Source organism: Ammospiza caudacuta, chromosome 4, assembly GCF_027887145.1.
Source record: "Ammospiza caudacuta isolate bAmmCau1 chromosome 4, bAmmCau1.pri, whole genome shotgun sequence".
Classification (NCBI taxonomy): Eukaryota; Metazoa; Chordata; class Aves; order Passeriformes; family Passerellidae; genus Ammospiza; species Ammospiza caudacuta.
The window spans coordinates 73,606,518-73,625,785 of record NC_080596.1 but is presented as its reverse complement, the minus strand read 5'-3'; the positions used below and the strand labels follow the sequence as shown (position 1 = coordinate 73,625,785).

Here is a 19,268-nt window from a genome sequence, read left to right as displayed (position 1 = left end):
TGCATCCCTGGCAGTGCCCAAGGCCAGGCTGGACAGGGCTTGGAGCACCCTGGGATAGTGGGAGATGTCCCTGCCCATGGAATGAGATGGTTGGAGGTCCCTTCCCACCCAGACCATTCCCTGAGCTGTATGATCCTGGAACAAAGATCAGGACACAAATGGAACTTGTGTAAGGCTGCAGGAAAAACAAACATTTTCCTCCCCAGCCAGCACAGATCACCTTCCACAGGGGCCCTCTGCTGTGTTCCCTGATTTTACTGGGATCAAATCCCTGGCTGTGTCCAGAATCCCAGCTCAGGTCAGCTGAGTTTAGAGACAAACACAGATCTCCCCAGCAAAGCAATCCCCCTCTGAATCTGCAGTGCCACACAAGGAACCCACCTTGGAGTGCTCAGATCTCAGGATACAGCAATGACAGAGCTGGGCAGGATTCAAAAGGCAGGGAAGGGCTTGGGGCTGTCCAGCACTTCCAGCCAGGCTCACAAGGGAATCAGAGAAAAATTGGAATTGGAAAAAAATTCCCATTGAAAAAAAATCCAAAAAATTGGAAATTGGTTTCTCTGGGAAGAAACCAGGGCTGGAAGGGTGTGTTGGGGTCAGGGTGATGGTCATTCTGATATCCTGGGATAAACCCATGACCTGATCTGAAGGAGCTTTCCCTGTGCTCCACAGAGCTGCCTGCTGGGAAGCCAGAGCACTTCCAAAGCTGTGTCTCCATGAGCTCCCATCCCCAGGGAAGGTGCAGATACCTCATTGCTTTTAGAGAGCGTTTATTGAGCGTGCAGGATCCATTCCAAGCCCCCATCCCCAGGGCTCCACTCTGCATTATCCTGCTCCCAGGCTGTGTGGCAGCATGCACAGGGAAAAGAGGGAGCACAGCATGCATGGAAAGGGGAGAATTCCCCCAGAATGACAGGAGTGCAGCCATGGAAAATGTAACACGGAATATTACAGAGATCCGAGTGTGACTGAAAGAAGTGTCTCTTTGGTAACAGAGAGAAAACGCCAGACAAACAACAAATATCCCTATTTCACCCTCAAATTTACATCTCAAGGCTGGAGGCTGACTGACAGCCCTGACAGCATCCCAGAGGGTGCTGAGGAGGTGCAGGAAGGGCGCAGTGGGACTCACCCTGAGGCACAGACCCGTGCTGTGCTGCACCTTCCATCCCTGGGACAGGGACAAGGACAGGGGGAACAGGGATAGACAAAGCCTGGTGACAGCACAGCTGTGTCCCAGCGTGGATCCAGTGGCCACATGGAGTTAGGTACACACACCAGGGCTGGGCTGATGCTCTTCCCCTCTCCCAGAGCATTTCCCAGCACCTGGGGAATCTCTGATTGTGAGCACAGAACTGACCTGGGCACTTGGCACTCCAAGGGATCCCAGCAGCAGGAGCAGAGCGCCCCTGCTCTGCTTTGTCACTGTCATTAAACATGGAGTAAAACTAAAAAAATTCCCCTAAAAGGGGCAATTCCATGGGACTGAAATGCCCCCCCAGACCTTCCCATAGACCTCCAGGTCCAGCCAGTGGATTCCAATCACATCCCTTGGAACAAACCTGTGCTGTAATCCCAGATGGATTTGAACTCTTCCAGACACCATCCCCAGGCTGTCCCCACAGTGGAGTAGTCTCAGTGGGGGCTGTGACACAAACCAGGGGCTCAGTGACCCCAAACCAGGGGCTCAGTGGCCCAGGGAGTGCCCTGAACCCACAGATCCACCACAGATTCTGCAGAGAGTCAGGCTGAGTCCAGGAGTCCCAGGAGAGCTCCAACTGCACCGAAGTAACCCTGAGGAGCAGATGGGGACATGCAGTGAAAATCCATGGAATGTGTTCCCTGACACAGGAACAGCAATGCCCACAGAACCAGGGAGTGGCTGGGGCTGGAAAGGACCCTAAAGACATCCAGTGCCACCCCCTGCCATGGACAGGGACACCTCCCACTGTCCCAGGTTGCTCTAAACCCCAATGTCCAACCAGGCCTTGGACACTTCCAGAGATCCAGTGGCAGCCACAGCTGCTCTGGGAAATCCATTCCAGGGCCTCCCCACCCTCACAGGGAACAATTCCTTCCCAATATCCCATCCATCCCTGCCCTCTGGCAGTGAGAAGCCATTCCCCTTGTCCTCTCACTCCAAGCCCTTGTCCAAGTCCCTCTCCAGCTCTACTGGAGCTCCTTTAGGCACTGGAAAGTCTCCCTGGAGCTTTCCCTTCTCCTGGCTATTACACACAGTTTAATTTTAACAAGATATAAATGAGAGGAGAAACATACAACTACAGGGAGGAAGAAAGGAAAAGGAAGAAAAGAAAATAAAAGGAAAAGGAAGAAAGGAAAAGGAAAAGGAAGAAAGAAGGAGAAGGAGAAGGAGAAGGAGAAGGAGAAGGAGAAGGAGAAGGAGAAGGAGAAGGAGAAGGAGAAGAAGGAGAAGGAGAAGGAGAAGGAGAAGGAGAAGGAGAAGGAGAAGGAAAAGGAAAAGGAAAAGGAAAAGGAAAAGGAAAAGGAAAAGGAAAAGGAAAAGGAAAAGGAAAAGGAAAAGGAAAAGGAAAAGGAAAAGGAAAAGGAAAAGGAAAAGGAAAAGGAAGGAAGAGGAAGAGGAAAAGGAAGAAAGGAAGCTGTGGCTGTAGCAGCAAAGCCCTGAGCTCCTCCTGCACTGTGTGCACCCAACAGCTCCACGTGGCTCTTTCCAGAGCGCTCCAAGGATTTGTATTTTGCCATGAGACAAATTTTAAAAAGGAATTTTACCTCATGTTCCAAGAAAAGTGCTTTTAACTGTCCCTTTGACCAGTAGTCCAGGGCATAGGCCAGGAGCCTCATGGAGATGGTGTTGATCCGAAGGAAGTTGCCCACGAACACCACACGGTTGATGTTCTGCAAGTGTGAAGGGAAAACAAAGGATCATTAAAGCTAAATTCTGTTTTCTGCTTGCAATGATAAAAACCCCACGTGGGGAAGGGTCTGGAGCCCCAGGAGCAGCTGAGGGAGCTGGGAAGGGGCTCAGCCTGGAGAAAAGGGGGATCAGGGGGGACCTTGTGGCTCTGAGGGGACAGCCGGGGGGTCGGGCTCTGCTCCCAGGGAACAGGGACAGGAGGAGAGGGAACGGCCTCAGAGTGAGCCAGGGGAGGTTTAAATTGGACATTTGGGAAAATTCCTCTTTGAAAGGATTGTCCAGCCCTGGCAGAGTTGCCCAGGGTGAGTCCCCATCCCTGAAGCCACGTGGATGTGGCACTTGGGGACATTGTCAGTGGTGGCTGCGGCAGTGCTGGGGGAATGGTTGGACTGGATAATCCTAAAGGACATCACCAACCAGAATGGCTCTGAAATCCTATGAATTAAGTTCCTGCTCAAAGTGTCTGGCACAATGTGCAGAACACCACAAACAATTCCATCACAAAGAAGGACCAGGCCATTTTAAGCCACCCTCCTCCTCAGACCCTCCCAGAAATTCCCAGGCCTAACTACAGCCTTTCTACCTCAGGAATTTGGATAGAAGAGCTGATTTTCCTACAAAATCCTTGTACTGCCTGGGAACACTGATCATCAAGTGCCACCTGCCTCCCCTCATGGCAGCTCTGGCCTCTGATCCATCATGAAATACCTGAGTGACTCCACTGTTAAACTGGGAGGGAACGCTGATTAGGTGCCCATAACCAACACAATTTTTAAAGAAAAACAAAAAGACCAACCAAGTAGTGATTATTGTGGATTTAAACCAGACCTCCAGCCTTACTTTTCCATCCCAAAACACTTTTGATCCAACCTCTGAAGCTTTCTTGTTCTCCAACACAAAAATAATTCAGGATTATTATTCCTCCTCTTTCTGAGGAATCAGATCAAGTGTTTCACCTGCTCCTGCACTCACATCCTTCTGTGGATTTTCCTCCCCACATTGATTAACACTTCCCCTGAACTATTCAGGATCCTCTTTTCATTCAGCTTTTCATTCAGCTGAGCTCCAGAGCAAGGAATCAGCAGATTTATTATGAGCAAGGCTGTTCAGGACATGTCTTGCCTCATTTTGGCTGCAGAGCCAGAGGAGTCAGGAGGATGCTGGATTCCATCAGCCCATCCATGGAAGCAGGCTCAGGATGGAGTGCAGAGCAGCTCTCTGCTCTTTCATAGCCCTGTACAATGCTGCTTGACATGAATGCAACAAGGCAGCACTGTAAAGAAGCTGAAAGCACAAAGATGCAGCAAAGGCCGTGGCAGTGGTGGGGCTTGGCCAAGAAATCCAGAGCACAGGAGGAGATATGCAGCCTCTCCACCCCCTGTCCCTCCTTTCCTCCTCTCCCACAGCTTCCCAGAGTGGGAACATTCCCCAAGCAGGCAGCAGCACACAGGGGGTGTTCCAGGGAGGAGATTCCCAAAATACCTCGTTAAGGGCACACATCCGTGCTATGGAGCCAATGTTGTTGGTGATGGTGATTAAAGTGGCCCTGGCCAGGTCCTCCTTGCTGACAGATTCCCTCTTCTCCTTGCTCATCATGTTTCCAAAGCTGTAAAGACAGTTTGGGGGTTAAAGATCCCATCAGAATTCCAGGAGAAAATCAGAACTGCTCATTTAACCAAAGTGAATTATCTTGAAGGACTGATTTCTAACTTCAAAACTTAGATCTCTCAGGAATGGTTGCTCTCCAAGGGCACCTAAACCCAGTTTTTCATCCTTGCAGGATTTCCAGGGGAAACAAAACCAAGCTGAGAGGCAGGCAGGCATTACCTGGATGCCACAGCCCAGCCTGGCAGCCCGAAGCGCTCGTAGTCTCCTCCGTAGATGTCCCTCACCAGTTTGTCCACCTTGGTGCTGTCCCCGTGGGATGCCATCTCCAGGGCCTCCTCAAACGTGGAGCAGCCTGTCAGAAGGCAGCACAGGCCAAAGAAGGTTCCCCCTCCAAGGCTGCAAGCAAAGCAAAATGAAAATGAAAGCTCAGAATGTTCAGTTCTGCATCCCAGTTCAACCAGGCCACCCCATTTCTAAGCTCTTTTTTTAGGGAAAACCATCTTGGTTTTGGAAAAGCAGCATTTTCCCTAAAGTCTGTTCCTCTCACATGACCTACAGGCTGTAAGGAATCCCTCACAGCCTTCTGCACCTTGATTTTTTATCTTACACTGCCCACTTCCTTCCCAGCATCCAGAGATGTTAATCTTAGCAGAGCAGATGTCCAAAAGCTGGGGGAAAAACTCTTGTCTTGTTCACTTTACAGCACAGAGATGCTGCTAATGATGTCTAGTAAGAACTGTACTGAGGGAATTTTAAATTATTATAAATATTATCATTATTACTACTGCGTTTCAGGGAATCAGGAAAGCTTAAAGCCACAGAACTCTATGGCTTTGCCAGGACACAAGAGCCACATCTTTAAGATGGGAATTACTGCTATGCCATTATCCCTTCCACCAAAATCTGGAAACTTCTGGAAGTCAGGATGGAAATCTCAACTTCTTGGATCAAAGCTAAGAGTTGTTAACAATCCCAAACCATGTGATCTCATAAAAGAAATTAATAAAGCTAGACCTACAGGCTGTAAGGAATCCCTCACTGCCTTCTGCACCTTGATTTTTTAATGTTACACTGCCCACTTCCTTCCCAGCATCCAGAGATGTTAATCTTAAAATAAATGTTAGTTCTGAGGGATACCTGGAGTGTCAGGGCAGAGATATCCAAAAGTTGGAGTCTTGTTCACTTTATAGCACAGAGATGCTGCTAATAATGTCCAGTTAGAGTAAGAACTGTACTGAGGGAATTTTAAATTATTATCATTATTATTACTACTATTGCTTTTCAGGGAATCAGGAAAGCTTAAAGCCACAGAACTCTATGGCTTTGCCAGGACACAAAAGCCACATCTTTAAGATGGGAATTACTGCTATGCCATTATCCCTTCCACCAAAATCTGGAAACTTCTGGAAGTCAGGATGGAAATCTCAACTTCTTGGATCAAAGCTAAGAGTTGTTAACAATCCCAAACTATGTGATCTCATGAAAGAAATAAATAAAGCCCTTAAATTCCTGCAGCAGAGCAACTGCAAAACCAGCTTTGATGGAGACTGGCTGCAAAAAGAAAAACCATGAAATCCACATCTTCTTTTCCAGGAGGGATCTTTTTTGGCAGGGAGTCACTGCAGCTTGGTCATTTCCCTCACCACCTTTATTGCAGCTTGTCCCTGAAAATGCCATTTACAAAGCAGAATTGTCCTCCACACCCTAAAATCAAAGTCCCTTTTCCCCCTCAGCACTCACCTGGTGCCTGTTACCCGTTTGTAGTTGTCTTTGGAGTAGACAGCCAAAATGCTGACCCCTGAGCCAATGTTCACCAGGAGGAGAGGATAGGGATTCTCCAGGTTGAATGGAAGCTTCTGGCACCTCTCAGCATCCGTGGGGTTCTCAAAATAGTAACACTCTGAGTGTCCATTGAAGCCCACAGAGTCAATGTACAGCACTCCTTTGACAAGGCAGTCCAGCTCATCGAGCTTGCACAGCTCAAGGTCACCCATCTGGTGGGAAGGAAAAAAGAGAAATATTGAAGATTAGCCAGGGATTTGAGGTATTTATGCTCAGGGCTGGAAAAATGCATTCAGTGCCAGCTCAGTCCAGCTATGTCCATGCTCCCTGTGGAGGCTGAGGGAGAGCACAGGGACTCTTAAATACAGCAACCCTCAGGTGAGGAACAGGGGAAAACAATCTGGATTCATAGATGGACACTGAGAGAATTCCAGCAACTCCCACAGCTCTGATTTAGGCCCTGATGCTGAGGCACCAGTGTGAAAAGCCAGGATTGCATTGTTTGACCAAAATATCCCACAAAATCCATCCAAAGGAACATCAAAAAAAAGCAAGGATTTCACTGCCTTGGCCACACAAAATTGGATATAAGGAAAAACTTTAAAGAATTGATAGTGATGCCCAGGATAGTGGTAGAATCCCCATCCCTGGAGGGATTTAAAAGCCATGTGGATGTGGCACTTGGGGGCATGGGTCACTGGTGGCCTTGGCAGTGCTGGACTGGATGATCTTAGAGGGCTTTTCACCCTTAATGATTCTCTAAAAGCCTCTTCATTTGCATTTTTCCAAGCTCTGACTAAACAAAGATTTATCACATATTTTTCACCATGAACAAGGTGAAGCCACATGATGATGTCCAACCCCAACCATGAACCTCCTGACATTTACCACCAAATACACCTGAACCTCAACCAGCTCATTCACACAGGTGTTAGAAATGAAACCAGGTGAGCAAAGGAAGAAAATAAAGCAGGAGAAAGACAGCAATGAGTTAAAAAATAAACCACCAAAAAGAGTGGGGTTAGCACAAGAAGAGATTAAAAACAGAGAGGAAGATTTGTAAGAAAGATCATTAGTGAACAATTTTAGAGATACATTCAGGGCAGGCTTTGGAGATGCCAACTTGGAGTTAGGGACAGCATCCAAACACAGATTTAGAGAAATTTCAGAGCGTGCAGAGCAAAGTTTCTAGTTTGAAGCTTTCAAAGCAACCTCACTAGCAGATCCTTAAGGGTATAGAAGCCAAAAATGCCTACTGTGCGAAAGTCCTGCTCAAATTTGTACGCTCCACCTCCCGTGGCACACAGGGTGGTGTGCAGGCTCGAGAAGTGCTTTTCGCTTCCCATTTGGATAAAAGCAGGCATGTCATGGGTAGGAAAGCGTATAAAGTGCAGATTGCCTTTACGTCCACACAGCGTGAGCTCCCTGAGCTCCAGGTGCACATCCCGGATGCCTGTGGAGCCATAGGCTACGTTGGACGTCAGGTATTTGCGGATGCTTTTCAGGTTTTCCACTTCTTCCTCTTCCTCTTCGGCCGTGATGTCCTTGGGTTCAAAATAAACCAGCTTGACCAAGGTGCCTCCGATGTCCAAGCCAAACCAGGGAAAGACTGCAGAGAGAAGACAAAGAGTAAATTGTTGGGGAAGGTGAAACAGGAAAGCTGTGGTGGTGCTCACACCCAGGACAAGAGAAGAGATGAGAATCTTGACTCCGTGTTTCAGAAGACTGACTTATTATTACTTTATGATATATATTAAAAGAAAATGATATATTAAAACTATACTCAAAGAACAGAAGAAAGGATTTCATCAACAGATGAAACAGGAAACCTGTGATGGTGTTCACAGGACCCCTTCTCTTGAAGAGACAAGAATCTTGACTCCATATTTCAGAAGGCTGATATATTATTTTATAATATATATTAAAAGAAAATGATATATTAAAACTATACTCAAAGAACAGAAGAAAGGATTTCATCAGCAGATGAAACAGGAAAGCTGTGGAGGTGTTCACGGGGGTCCCAGGATGAAGGATGAGATGAGAATCTTGACTCCGTGTTTCAGAAGGCTGATTTATTATTATTTATGTATTATTTTATGTATTTATTATTGTATTAAAAGAAAATGATATATTAAAACTATACTAAAAGAATAGAAGAAAGGATTTCATCAACAGATGAAACAGGAAACCTGTGGTGGTGTTCACAGGGGTCCCAGACGAGGGAGGGGATGAGAATCTTGACTCTGTATTTCAGAAGACTGACTTGTTATTATTTTATGATATATATTATATTAAAATAAAATGATATATTGAAACTATACTAAAAGAGCAGAAGAAAGGATTTCATCAGCAGATGAAACAGGAAAGCTGTGGAGGTGTTCACGGGGGTCCCAGGATGAAGGATGAGATGAGAATCTTGACTCTGCATTTCAGAAGACTGACTTATTATTATTTTATGATATATATTATATTAAAAGAAAATGATATATTAAAACTATACTAAAAGAATAGAAGAAAGGATTTCATCAGCAGATGAAACAGGAAAGCTCTGATGGTGTTCACAGGGGTCCCAGAACAAGGGAGGGGATGAGAATCTTGACTCCATATTTCAGAAGGCTGATTTATTATTTTATGACATATATTATATTAAATGACAACAAAAAGTATATACTAAAACTACACTAAAAGAATAGTATAGTTTTAGTATATCAAAACTACATATGATAGTTTTAGATTTCATCAGAAGGCTTGAAAGGAAAAAGAAGGAATGGAATGATAATAAAATCTTGTGACTGACCAGACAGTCCAAGCCAGCTGACTGTGATTGGCCATTAATTAGAAACAACCACATGAGCCCAATCAAGGATGTACCTGTTGCATTCCACAGCAGCAGATAATCAATGTTTACATTTTGTTCCTGAGGCCTCACAGCTTCTCAGGAGAAAAATCTTGGCAAAGGGATTTTTAAGGTTAATTTATATGCCTTATATATGCCTTTATATGCCAATCATATTCATAAAGCCTTATAAATATGATTGCCTGGCAAAAGATTTTGAAATATAGAAACTATAAGTGAGATTGAAATGAAAGCAAGCCTTGAGATCCCTCAGTTACTGAACAACTGGAAAACAATGGTGTGGCAGACTGAAGATAATCCCCTATTGATGGAACAACACCCTCTGCTTGCAGACAGGCCCAAGGGGCAGAGCAGACCCTACAGCTTGGCAGAAGGGGCCCAAAGAGGAGTTATTAGAGTTTAAAATGTAACACAGTGTGGTGATGTAATGATTCTTACAGGCTGTATGTAAATGCTATGAGATTTGTATATTGTACTAGATTGGTTAGTGAGAATTAGAATATTCAACACAGAAGAAGATTTATTGTATTGTAACAGGAACCTCGCTCTCTCACTCTCTTACCCTCTCATCCTCTCTCTCTCTCTCTCACCCTCTCTCCCACTGTCTCTCTTCTCTCAGCCTGCTCTGGGCTGTGGCTGGCAGCTCCCAGCAGGGCCCTGCTCCCAGGCCCTTGGCAATGAACCCCAAGTTCCTGACCCGGCTGCAGAGATCTCTGCTCTCCGTCTGTCCTGACCATCCTACCCCTGATGCTCCTGCAGTAAATGAAACAGGATATGGCACAGCCACAGCATCAGAACCTTTCTGTGCCCCTACCCATGGGAGGAGGTTGGAACTTGTGGTTTTTAAGGTCTCTTCCCACCCAAACTGTCACAGTCACATTCTCTGGAAAATCCCTTTGCCCAGGATTCGTCTCCTGAGAAGCTTAGAAGCCTCAGAGAAAAATGAAAACAATTCTTATCTCATTTGCTTCTCCTGTGTTGTGCTCATGTGGAATGTGTTTGGAGATTGTTTTCCCACAGGTGATTGTTCCATTGGATTCATGTGAATTGTTTTGACTTATTGGCCAATCAGGGCCAAGCTGTGTCAGGACTCTGGAAAGAGTCAGGAGTTTTCATTATTATCTTTCTAGCATTCTGTAAGTGTCCTTTCTGTATTCTTTAGTATAGTTTAGTTTAGTATTGTTTAATATAATATAGTATCTTAAAATAATAAATTACCCTTCTGAGAACATGGAGTCAGATTCATCATTCCTTCCTTCATCTGGGAACCCCACAAATACAACACCAAACCATCCTGTGATTCTATGCAAAGAGTTTTCACTGAATTAATTAATGCAGTTCTCTAAGGACCCATGTGGTCTCTCCATTCTCAGGAATGCTGGTTTTGATAACAGATTCCTCCAACAGCTCCTGTTCAGAGATCCCCCATGTTTGAGTATTTGCTGTACAACACTCAAACACTGACAGCCCTCCCCACAGCCCTGCCAGACCCTGCTGCAGGTTTAATCCTCAGCTATTCCTTTTCCCAAGTTCTGAACCAGAGCCAGAGCCATGGATAACAGCAGAGCTTTTACATCAAAGGATGTACAAACCTTCCCTAATTACAACACCGAGCTGAGGTAGACAAGTAATCTAAGATGCTGCAGGGAGACAAAAACAAATGTCTAATTGGATTATTTTATTAGTCAAATTCCCCCATGGTACAAAATATGCATCAGTGTCAGGTCCAGCAACATTTACAGCTGTATTAGATAATGAGCTTTTTGGAAAAGATCAAGAGAAACCACTGATCTGATGGAATCTGTGATTAGAGCTGGGAACTGGAACAGATTAGTATCACAATTAATGAGCTCAAGGAGAGGCTGGAGATGCACAGCATCCAGAGCAAAGGGAAAATGGAGCCACATGGAAGGGCTTATGGGAGCAGGACTCAATCCTTATGGTAGCTTCCAGAAGGAAAAAATGAACTTTTAGAAAATAAACTGAATAATGGAACCATAAATGTTGGAAAAAATCTCCACAATCCCAACTATTAACCCAGCACTGCCAAGGCCACCACTGACCATGTCCCCAAGTGTCACATCCAAAAATCCCTCCAGGGATGGGGACCCCAACAGTGCCCTGGGCAGCTGTTCCAGTGCTTGGCCACTCTATTGGGGTGAAAACTTTCCCAATATCAACCCTGCCCCTCCCCTGGCCCAGCCTGAGGCCATTCCCTCTCCTCCTGTCCCTGTTCCCTGGGAGCAGAGCCCGACCCCCCCGGCTGTCCCCTCAGAGCCACAAGGTCCCCCTGACCCCCCTTTGCTCCAGGCTGAGCCCCTTCCCAGCTCCCTCAGCCTCTCCTGGGGCTCCAGACCCTTCCCCAGCTCTGTTCCCTTCCCTGGACACATTCCAGTATAGATGTTACCAAAGCTCCTTTGGCAAACAGACCCTGGGTTTTAGTAAATTCCTTATCTGCAAACAGATAAGGGTGGAACATGGAGAAGCTCTCATTCCTCTCCCTTTGGAGCAAGAACCCCTCATGCCAGGCTCCTCAGGGAACATCTTTGCACAGGCAGCAGCCTGACAAGTTGGAGGACACATTTTCTCCCAGGCAGATTTATCTGGTGGCTGTACAGGCCCTCCCAAAGCTTTCCAGCTCCCCACAGTATTTGTAATCCACCAAGTTATTTTTATGTATTTCCACAGAGGCCACCCTCAACCATCACCAAAGGAAATCTTGAAAGAAGATGCAAGCTCTATTTTTGGAGACACATCCAAACCCCAATCACTCTCCATTTCAGAGGCATTTACTTCAAACAAGATGAGACACAAAAATAACTTTTCATGAATGAAAGGGAAAGGAATCTGACTGGCAGCCCAACAGAGGGAGGGAGCAGGAGCAATCCAAGGACTTTTACACAGGCAGATACTGGTAAGACAAAGGGGAAAGGTTTGAAACTAAAAGGAGATATTTACATATTAGGAAGAAATTGTTCCCTGTAAGGGTGGGCAGGCCCTGGCACAGGGTGCCCAGAGAAGCTGTGGCTGCCCCTGGATCCCTGGAAATGCCCAAGGCCAGGCTGGACAGGGCTTGGAACACCCTGGGACAGTGGGAGGTGTCCCTGTCCAAGGCAGGGCAATGGAAGCAGAAGGTCCTTAAGGTCCCATCCCACCCAAACCATTCCATGATTTTGTGATTTCTGGAATGTATGTGTTCCTCTCAGAACATGCAGAATTTTTTTAAAAGCATCCCCACTGCATTTAGAGAACAATCCTCCCTCACACTCCCTCTGCCAGGCCACACAGGGGTAAAATGGGGAGAGAGCAGAGCCTGGGGACTCAGAGACGGCCTCAGATGTGCAGCAGGAAAGACAAACATCCAAACCATCGTGCTCTGAAGCCACATGGCAGAAAATGCCACAGGGGCTGCTCCATCCCAGGCTAACAGGCTCCCATCCCCAGCTCTCAGCTGGCAGCACATGCACAGCTTCAGTAAAATAACATCTTTGTTTGGAAGTTGCTGGTGAAGCTCACAAACTCCTACACTCAGTGCCTGAAACCTCCCAGATTTCAGGGCAAACACCAACTGGGCCCATCAGTTCAGGCAGTCACAAAAAACAGAGCAGCTCCTTGGAAATTTCATCCCAAAGCCAGTACCATCAAGATATCTGGTTTTTTATAACACATAAATTTAGTTTTTATTTGGTCCCATCCCATCCAAACCATTCTGTGATTCTGTGATTTCTGGAATGTATTTGTTCCTCTCAGAACATGCCATTTGATTTCTGCATTTTGAAGTGCCCTATTTTCTTTTAAGCATCCCCATTGCATTTAGAGAACAATCTTCTCTCACACTCCTTCTGCCAGGCTACACAGGGGTAAAAATGGGCATCTTGGGGGCTTTAATTTTGGTAAAATTTAATTTTATTTGGGCAGCACATGAAGCAGGGAGTTAAAGCACACCAGTCCTCCACTCTCTGTGTCACCAGGAGCAGGAAAACAGGAATGATGCCAGCAGAGCTGGGAGGAACTGCAGCCAGGCTGGGCTCAGGGGTCACCAAAAGCAAATCCAACCCCCTGAGGTGGGACACAACCCCTGAGCAGAGCTGTGGCACCATCTGGAAAAGCTCCACACTGAGCAGCTGGTGAGCTCCATCTGCCAGCAGCTCAGCTGTACCTTCCCCAAGTCACCAGGGATAAATTCAGAAAGACACACTATTAAGGTAATTATCTTACCCCAATGATTGTTAATTATGGAGCCCTCATTAGATACATCCCAGCCACAGGTTAAGAATCCAAGGAAGAAGCACGTGAGCTCAAAATTAAGTAATTCTTTCCCAGGTTGTGAAGGATTCCCTGTGCAGTAACACCTGTTGGAGAACTCAATCCATTACAGGGACAAAACCTCCCTATAAACCTTTTTTTGTAGGAAAGGAGAATGGCACACAAACAAGAGAAGGAAATTATTCCAAGGACATGAAGAACTGGGGATTTTTTCCTGAGACTCACAGGAACATGCAGGGCAGCAACAGCTCTTCCATGTCTGAGAACTAGAAAAATCCAAGGGAGGGAGGAGGAAGCTCTCCTGGATCAATGCCATCACCATCTGCCACCAAGATTTCTCTAAAACACTGATTTATTTTTCCCCATCCAGAGATTTCTCCCTTTTAAGCCTCTGAAGCAATTCTTCCAAGAGAGCTGCTGCAGATCTCCAGGAGCAGCAGGAGAATTGTTGGCATCCAGGAGCCCTCTGGGCATCCCTGAGGGTGAATTTGCTCACTCAGAAGGTTCTGCTGGAATAACCAGACACCAGCAGAGATGCAAACTCTGCCTCTCATCACCTCCTCCCTGCTGCTCCCCGGAGCTCTGGGTGAGGGGAGAGCCTTGCAGGTCTCCTTTAGCAACGGGAAGGATGGAAAATCCCAAAGGTGCCAAGGGAAGCCCTGCATGGACCTCTGGGGTCACCTCCTGGGAAGGGTTTAGGTGTTCCTTGGGGGTTTGGGCATTTCCAAAAGAGGCAGGAAATCCTCTGTTCTCAGCTCCAAACCTGCAATCTGTCTCCTTGCAGAAACTCTGTTGTTTTTTAGAGGGTGAGGGCCATGATGCTCAATCTCAGTGGGCAGAGAAGCTGTGGCTGCCTCACTCCTGAAGTGTCCAAGGCTGGAATAATTTGTGTTAATGGAAGCTGTCCCTGCCTTGACAGATGGTCTTGAAGGTCTCTCCCAACCCAAACCATTGGCCTGACAAAGTTTTGCTTTCCTTGAGCAATTTTAAAAGCAGCTCTCTGCAGATACTTTCATATAAACAATTCTTTGTCTTAAAAACAAACCTTCTTCTCAGGGCCAGATCCATGGATATGCAGCAACAAACAAAAGATTGGTCTGCCAACAAAGTTAAGGGCTCACAGCTCTGGCTAAATAATCCCAGAAAAGCTCCAGGATATTCTGTGTGCCCACAGCAAGAGCTGCCACCCTCCCCTCAAATCCCTTCTGCACTGGAAGATCTTCAGGGCAATCAAAAGAAATTGCCTTGATCTGATATGGAAATTACTTCATAAAATTGGTCACTGTGTAAATAAAAAAGCTCTCAACAGATTTATTCTGGAAGCTGCAGAAGTGTCAAGATGAAAGAGGAAATATAATTAAAGATCTCCATGGTGGATTTTCATCACAAAACAAGCAGCTCCAGTTGTATTTCAGAGTGAGCCTTAACTTCAGAGCCAATTAAATCAGGAGCTAAAAAGATTATTCTGATGATTTAGTTCAGTGTGTGACAGCACCTCTAGGTTTAATATGAAATACTCAATATTATATTTTAATAGTGTTACACCATGCTGGAAATTTTACAGCTGAGAAAAAAAAATACAATTCATTAATATTTAATATAAACTGACACTAAATCCACATCTCCTCCCATCCCTAAAAACAGGCTCTGATAGGAATTCATATTTCATACAGCATTCCAAAACAGAAAAGGATATTTAAACATCAAAGCTTTAATTTTGTACTACTAAAGAGGTGACAAAACAGCATTTTATTTTTACCTTTTCTTGGATACTTTGTAAATTGAAAATTTCAAGTGATATGTCCATTAGATCTTTGCATGATCCTGACAGAAGATACTAAAACTTCCCAAAAAAAGGGGATCAGTTGAAGGAAATAATATTTTCTCAAGGAACAAACAAACAAGCTACAGAGGGGAGAAGCACATTTTGCCCACCAGGGAAATAATCCAAATTCACCTTTGCTGAATACCCCAATACTTCAGGATGAGCAGGGAGGGGAGAAGGGGGAAAGCTGATAAACTGAAATGCTGATCTCTTTCTCTTATAAAAAAGATTCATTAAAAAAACATTCCCCTGCTCACTGTGACCATCATCAGGTTTCTGCTGGCACCTCACCCTGCCCACAGCTCCCTCAGAACCATGGTGGGAATTTCCTCATTATTCATCTGGAGTTTTCCCAGTCCAATTTTTAAGTATGGATTTCAACAGTGGCACTGATAATTCAGTACCAGAAGGGAATTTTCCTGGGTTGTTCCTGAAACTGATAAATTTTTGTGCATGAGATGTTTCCCTGCACTAATAGCCCAGTGAGACTCCTCATCCCAATGCAACACTGCACAGCTTCAGCAAATCTCCACTTGGTGTTTTTGGGACATTTCTGAGTCCCTTCTGAGAGCAGCAGTGCCCCTGACTTCTGCCAGAGAACACAAAAAATCCCAAAAAAGCCCTTCAAGTGCAGCAGGAAACATTTCACAGAATCATTCAGGCTGGAAAAGACCTCCAAGTTCAATTCCCACTGTTAACACAGCCCTAATCCATGTCCCCCTAATCCACCCCTAATCCAAGTGCCCAAGCACCACTTCCACATGGATTTCAAACAGGGAATTTCAATTTCCAGGGAATTTCAGAGCCCACAGTGCATGAAGGCACACAGCTGGCATGGTGGGTGCAGAGTTTATTTCAGACCTATCCCAAATCCCATCCTGTTCCCTGCTCTCTGCAGTGACACTGCACACTACAGAGGGCTCAGGAGGAAGGAGGATCTGCCAAAATCCTTTCAGTGCTGGGGAACTGGGGCTCATCTGCCAGCACAGCCAGGCAAGGCAAGGCTCAAGGTCATCCAGCTCCTCTGGCACATGCCAGCAGCAGACAAGTGGCAGCTAAAGTAGGACATTTTTCACCCCACACCCATTAAATTATTTCCTTTTATTTTGGCTGGAGTTTTCCTTAAGGTGGGATGGAGCATTTTAATTCCAAAACAGGAATGATTGTGACATCAGGCACTGTCCCTGAGATGAGGGGGACAATGAGAGACTCACCTGCTCCAGCACATTTCTCTTCCACTTACCAGAGGAATAATTTAGGAAAGTCAGACTACACTGTAATCCCAAATCCCACCATGCTGAACTTCCAGACTCGATCCAAACCCTTTTTTCTGTTTTCCTTAAAGCATCCCATGCCACTCTCAGCATCCAACTTTAATCCACATTGTCCAGAGCAGACACAGAAACTGCCCTGAGCAAGGCAGAGAATTATCACCCAACACAGAGCTCAGTCCTCCCTCATTTTCATACCAGAGATCTCCTTCATGTCCCTGCAGCCTTTCAACAAATCTCTAATTAACAGCCTCACGGTCCTCTATTTTTATTTTTCATACTATCAAAAAAAAAAAAAAAAAAAAGAGCAGGAAGACTCTTAAAACTTAAAAAATCTGGTAACAACAATGTCTCAGCACTGCCAGTCCCAGCTGAGGTGCAGCAGAATCCTGAGCCCTGTTTTCAGCCCAGATTCCCTGCTCATAGCTCTTTAAGAGCTGTGCAGGTACCAAGGAATTACACCGAGGCTGTTTCAGTTTCAGGGTATGGCAATTTCCCTCCAGCAGAAGCCAAGGAAAAATCTCTTGGTTATTCCTCAAATATGGCTGAAGTCAGGGACAGCCACGGCACCTGCACAGCAGCTCCTGCTGCTCCCAAAATGAAGGCTGCCATCCATTTTGCTGTTTGCAGGAGGACATTTCCAAACGTGGTTCTAGGGATTTTTTTTCCCCTTAGAAATCCTGGTTTGATCTGTGTCCAGCTCCTGCCAAACCTGTCGGGTTCTTCCTTCCCAAAATTTAAACTATTCCCTTTGCTTCGCTTTCACAGTCACCAGTGCAGCCCCACAACCTCAAACCCTGGTCCCTCCATCTGTCCTGCTGTGTCCTTTTCCTCACCCTCTGTCACCAGCTGCCTTCCCATCCAAGGTCCCCAATTTGGGAGCCTCAGCATTTCCACAGCCCCATCCCATGTCCTGTCCCACCAGGCAGGTGTCACCTCACCCCAAACCAGCCAGAGCTCTTGGAGTTCAGCCTGTCTCACCCTTCAGCCCAACCTGAGCTCATGTCCCTGTCCCACCGTGCTGTCCCCAAACCAGCCGTGCAGTGCCCATGCCACCACCCCATAGTGCCATTCCTAAGCTGATGATGATGGACAATCCTCACCCCACCGCGTCCCTCCGCGCTGTCCCCAGCCCGGCCATGCCGGACAAGTCACCCTGTGTCCCCATGGTGTTCCATGCCCGTGGATCACCCCAGTGTGCTGTCCCCCTGTACAAATCCTCACCCCGCCGTGCTGTCCCCACGCTGCCCGTGCCGTGCCCATGTCAGAGCCCCCCTCGCTGTCCCGGTGTCCCCATCCCTCCCCCCCCGCCGCTCCCCGGTGTCGCCCCCGGCCCCACCTCCCCTGACCACGCCCCCTCGACCCCACCCACCGAGGCCCCGCCCACCTGGCTCATTACCATAACCCCGCCCACCCTCTGAGCCCCCCCCCCCCCCGCCTCTCTCCCCCCGCCTCGCCGCCGTTCCCGCTGCCCCGCACTCACGCGGGCGGTTCTTGCGGACCGAGTCCCGCCGCTGCCGGCTCACGGAGCCGCCGCGTTCGCGGGGCTGCGGACCCGCCGCTCTGTCCGCGCCCGCCGCGCCACTGCTGCTCCGCCGCCGCGGCTGGGAGGGTCCGGCGTCCGCAGCGCCGCCGCCGCCCCGCCGCCGCGGCTTCTTCTCGTCCTCTGCGCCATCGCCACAGCTGCGCGGCGGCTCCATCGGCAGCGCGGCCCGGCCCCATGGGCCGCCCGGCCCCGCTCCGGCCCCGCTCAGCCGCCACCGCCGCAGCCACCGCCCCCGGCGCGCCTGCGCCGCACGGCCCCGCGGGGCGGGACACCCCGTGAGGCGGCCGCCAATCCGCGCCCCCCGCGGCGCAGAGCGACAGGAGGATGCGCCAATGGGAGACCGGGATTGCGCGGCAGCGGGGAGCTGGGCCCGCCTCCTGCTGTCGGCCGCCTAGAGTGACAAGCGCGGCTGTCCAATGAAAAGCGTGCGCTGGAGTGAGGCGGGCCGATATGCGGCAGCGCCGGCCTATGGGCTTCCTCTGAGCCGAGATTGACAAAGCAACCGCCCAATGATCGAGAGAGTTGTCCTGGAAGGGCGGGAGAAGGCGCGGTGATTGACAGCTGGGTAACTATGGCAACGCGGGGGGCCGAAGGGAAGAACCGCAGTAGGTTCGGTTGGGCTGGGCCGCGCGGAGGGGCTTATTTGAATATGATTTGCATATGCAGATGACGATGCATACAGACGTGGGGCGGTGTGCAACCCACCATGGCGGGCCTGAATGGACCTTAAAACCACCTCGTTCCAACCCCTGCCATGGGCAGGGACACCTTCCACTATCCCAGGTGGCTCCAAGCCCCATCCAACCTGGTCTGGAACAGTTCCAGGTATCCAGGGGCAGCCACAGCTTCTCTGGGAAATTCATTCCAGGGCCTCACCACCCTCACAAGGAAGAATTTCCTGCTAAGATCTTAAAATTCTCAACTGTCTGAACATAATTCTTAAACCTTGATCCCACATTTATCAGTAAGCACAGCAGGAAAACCCCTGGTGGTGGAAAAATTGAGGCAACCATGAAGAAGGGTAAGCAACTACCAACAGGATGAAAATTCAAAAGGAAAACACAGATTCCCAGCCTACAGGATGCCATAATGATGGAGATTCCCTTGTGGAATGTTAATTGCTGGCTGTCACACCAAGCATGGTGACCCAGGGCACTCCTCACCTGCCCCGAGGTAATCCCAGCTCACCACAACCCTCGGGCATTAATTCGATACCTGAA

The 19,268-nt window shown here is 47.7% G+C and overlaps 1 protein-coding gene across 3 annotated transcripts; it reads right to left on the bottom strand.

Moving 5' to 3' along the window:
• Positions 1-757: 757 nt before the first annotated feature.
• On the bottom strand, positions 758-18,219 carry PANK2 (pantothenate kinase 2). 3 transcript variants are annotated; one of them, XM_058803349.1, is made up of 7 exons: positions 17,986-18,219; positions 7,540-7,892; positions 6,242-6,495; positions 4,721-4,897; positions 4,376-4,499; positions 2,749-2,874; positions 758-1,794 (listed from the first exon to the last, which is right to left on the bottom strand). In XM_058803349.1, exons 1-7 carry the CDS (start codon positions 18,200-18,202, stop codon positions 1,744-1,746), a joined length of 1,302 nt encoding a protein of 433 aa, XP_058659332.1. In that variant the 5' UTR covers positions 18,203-18,219; the 3' UTR covers positions 758-1,743. The 3 variants fall into 3 exon arrangements, with proteins under 3 accessions (XP_058659332.1, XP_058659333.1, XP_058659334.1); XM_058803350.1 differs by lacking the exon at positions 17,986-18,219 and having other exon boundaries at positions 7,683-7,890; XM_058803351.1 differs by lacking the exon at positions 17,986-18,219 and having other exon boundaries at positions 7,689-7,890.
• Between the last annotated feature and the right edge of the window lie 1,049 nt (positions 18,220-19,268).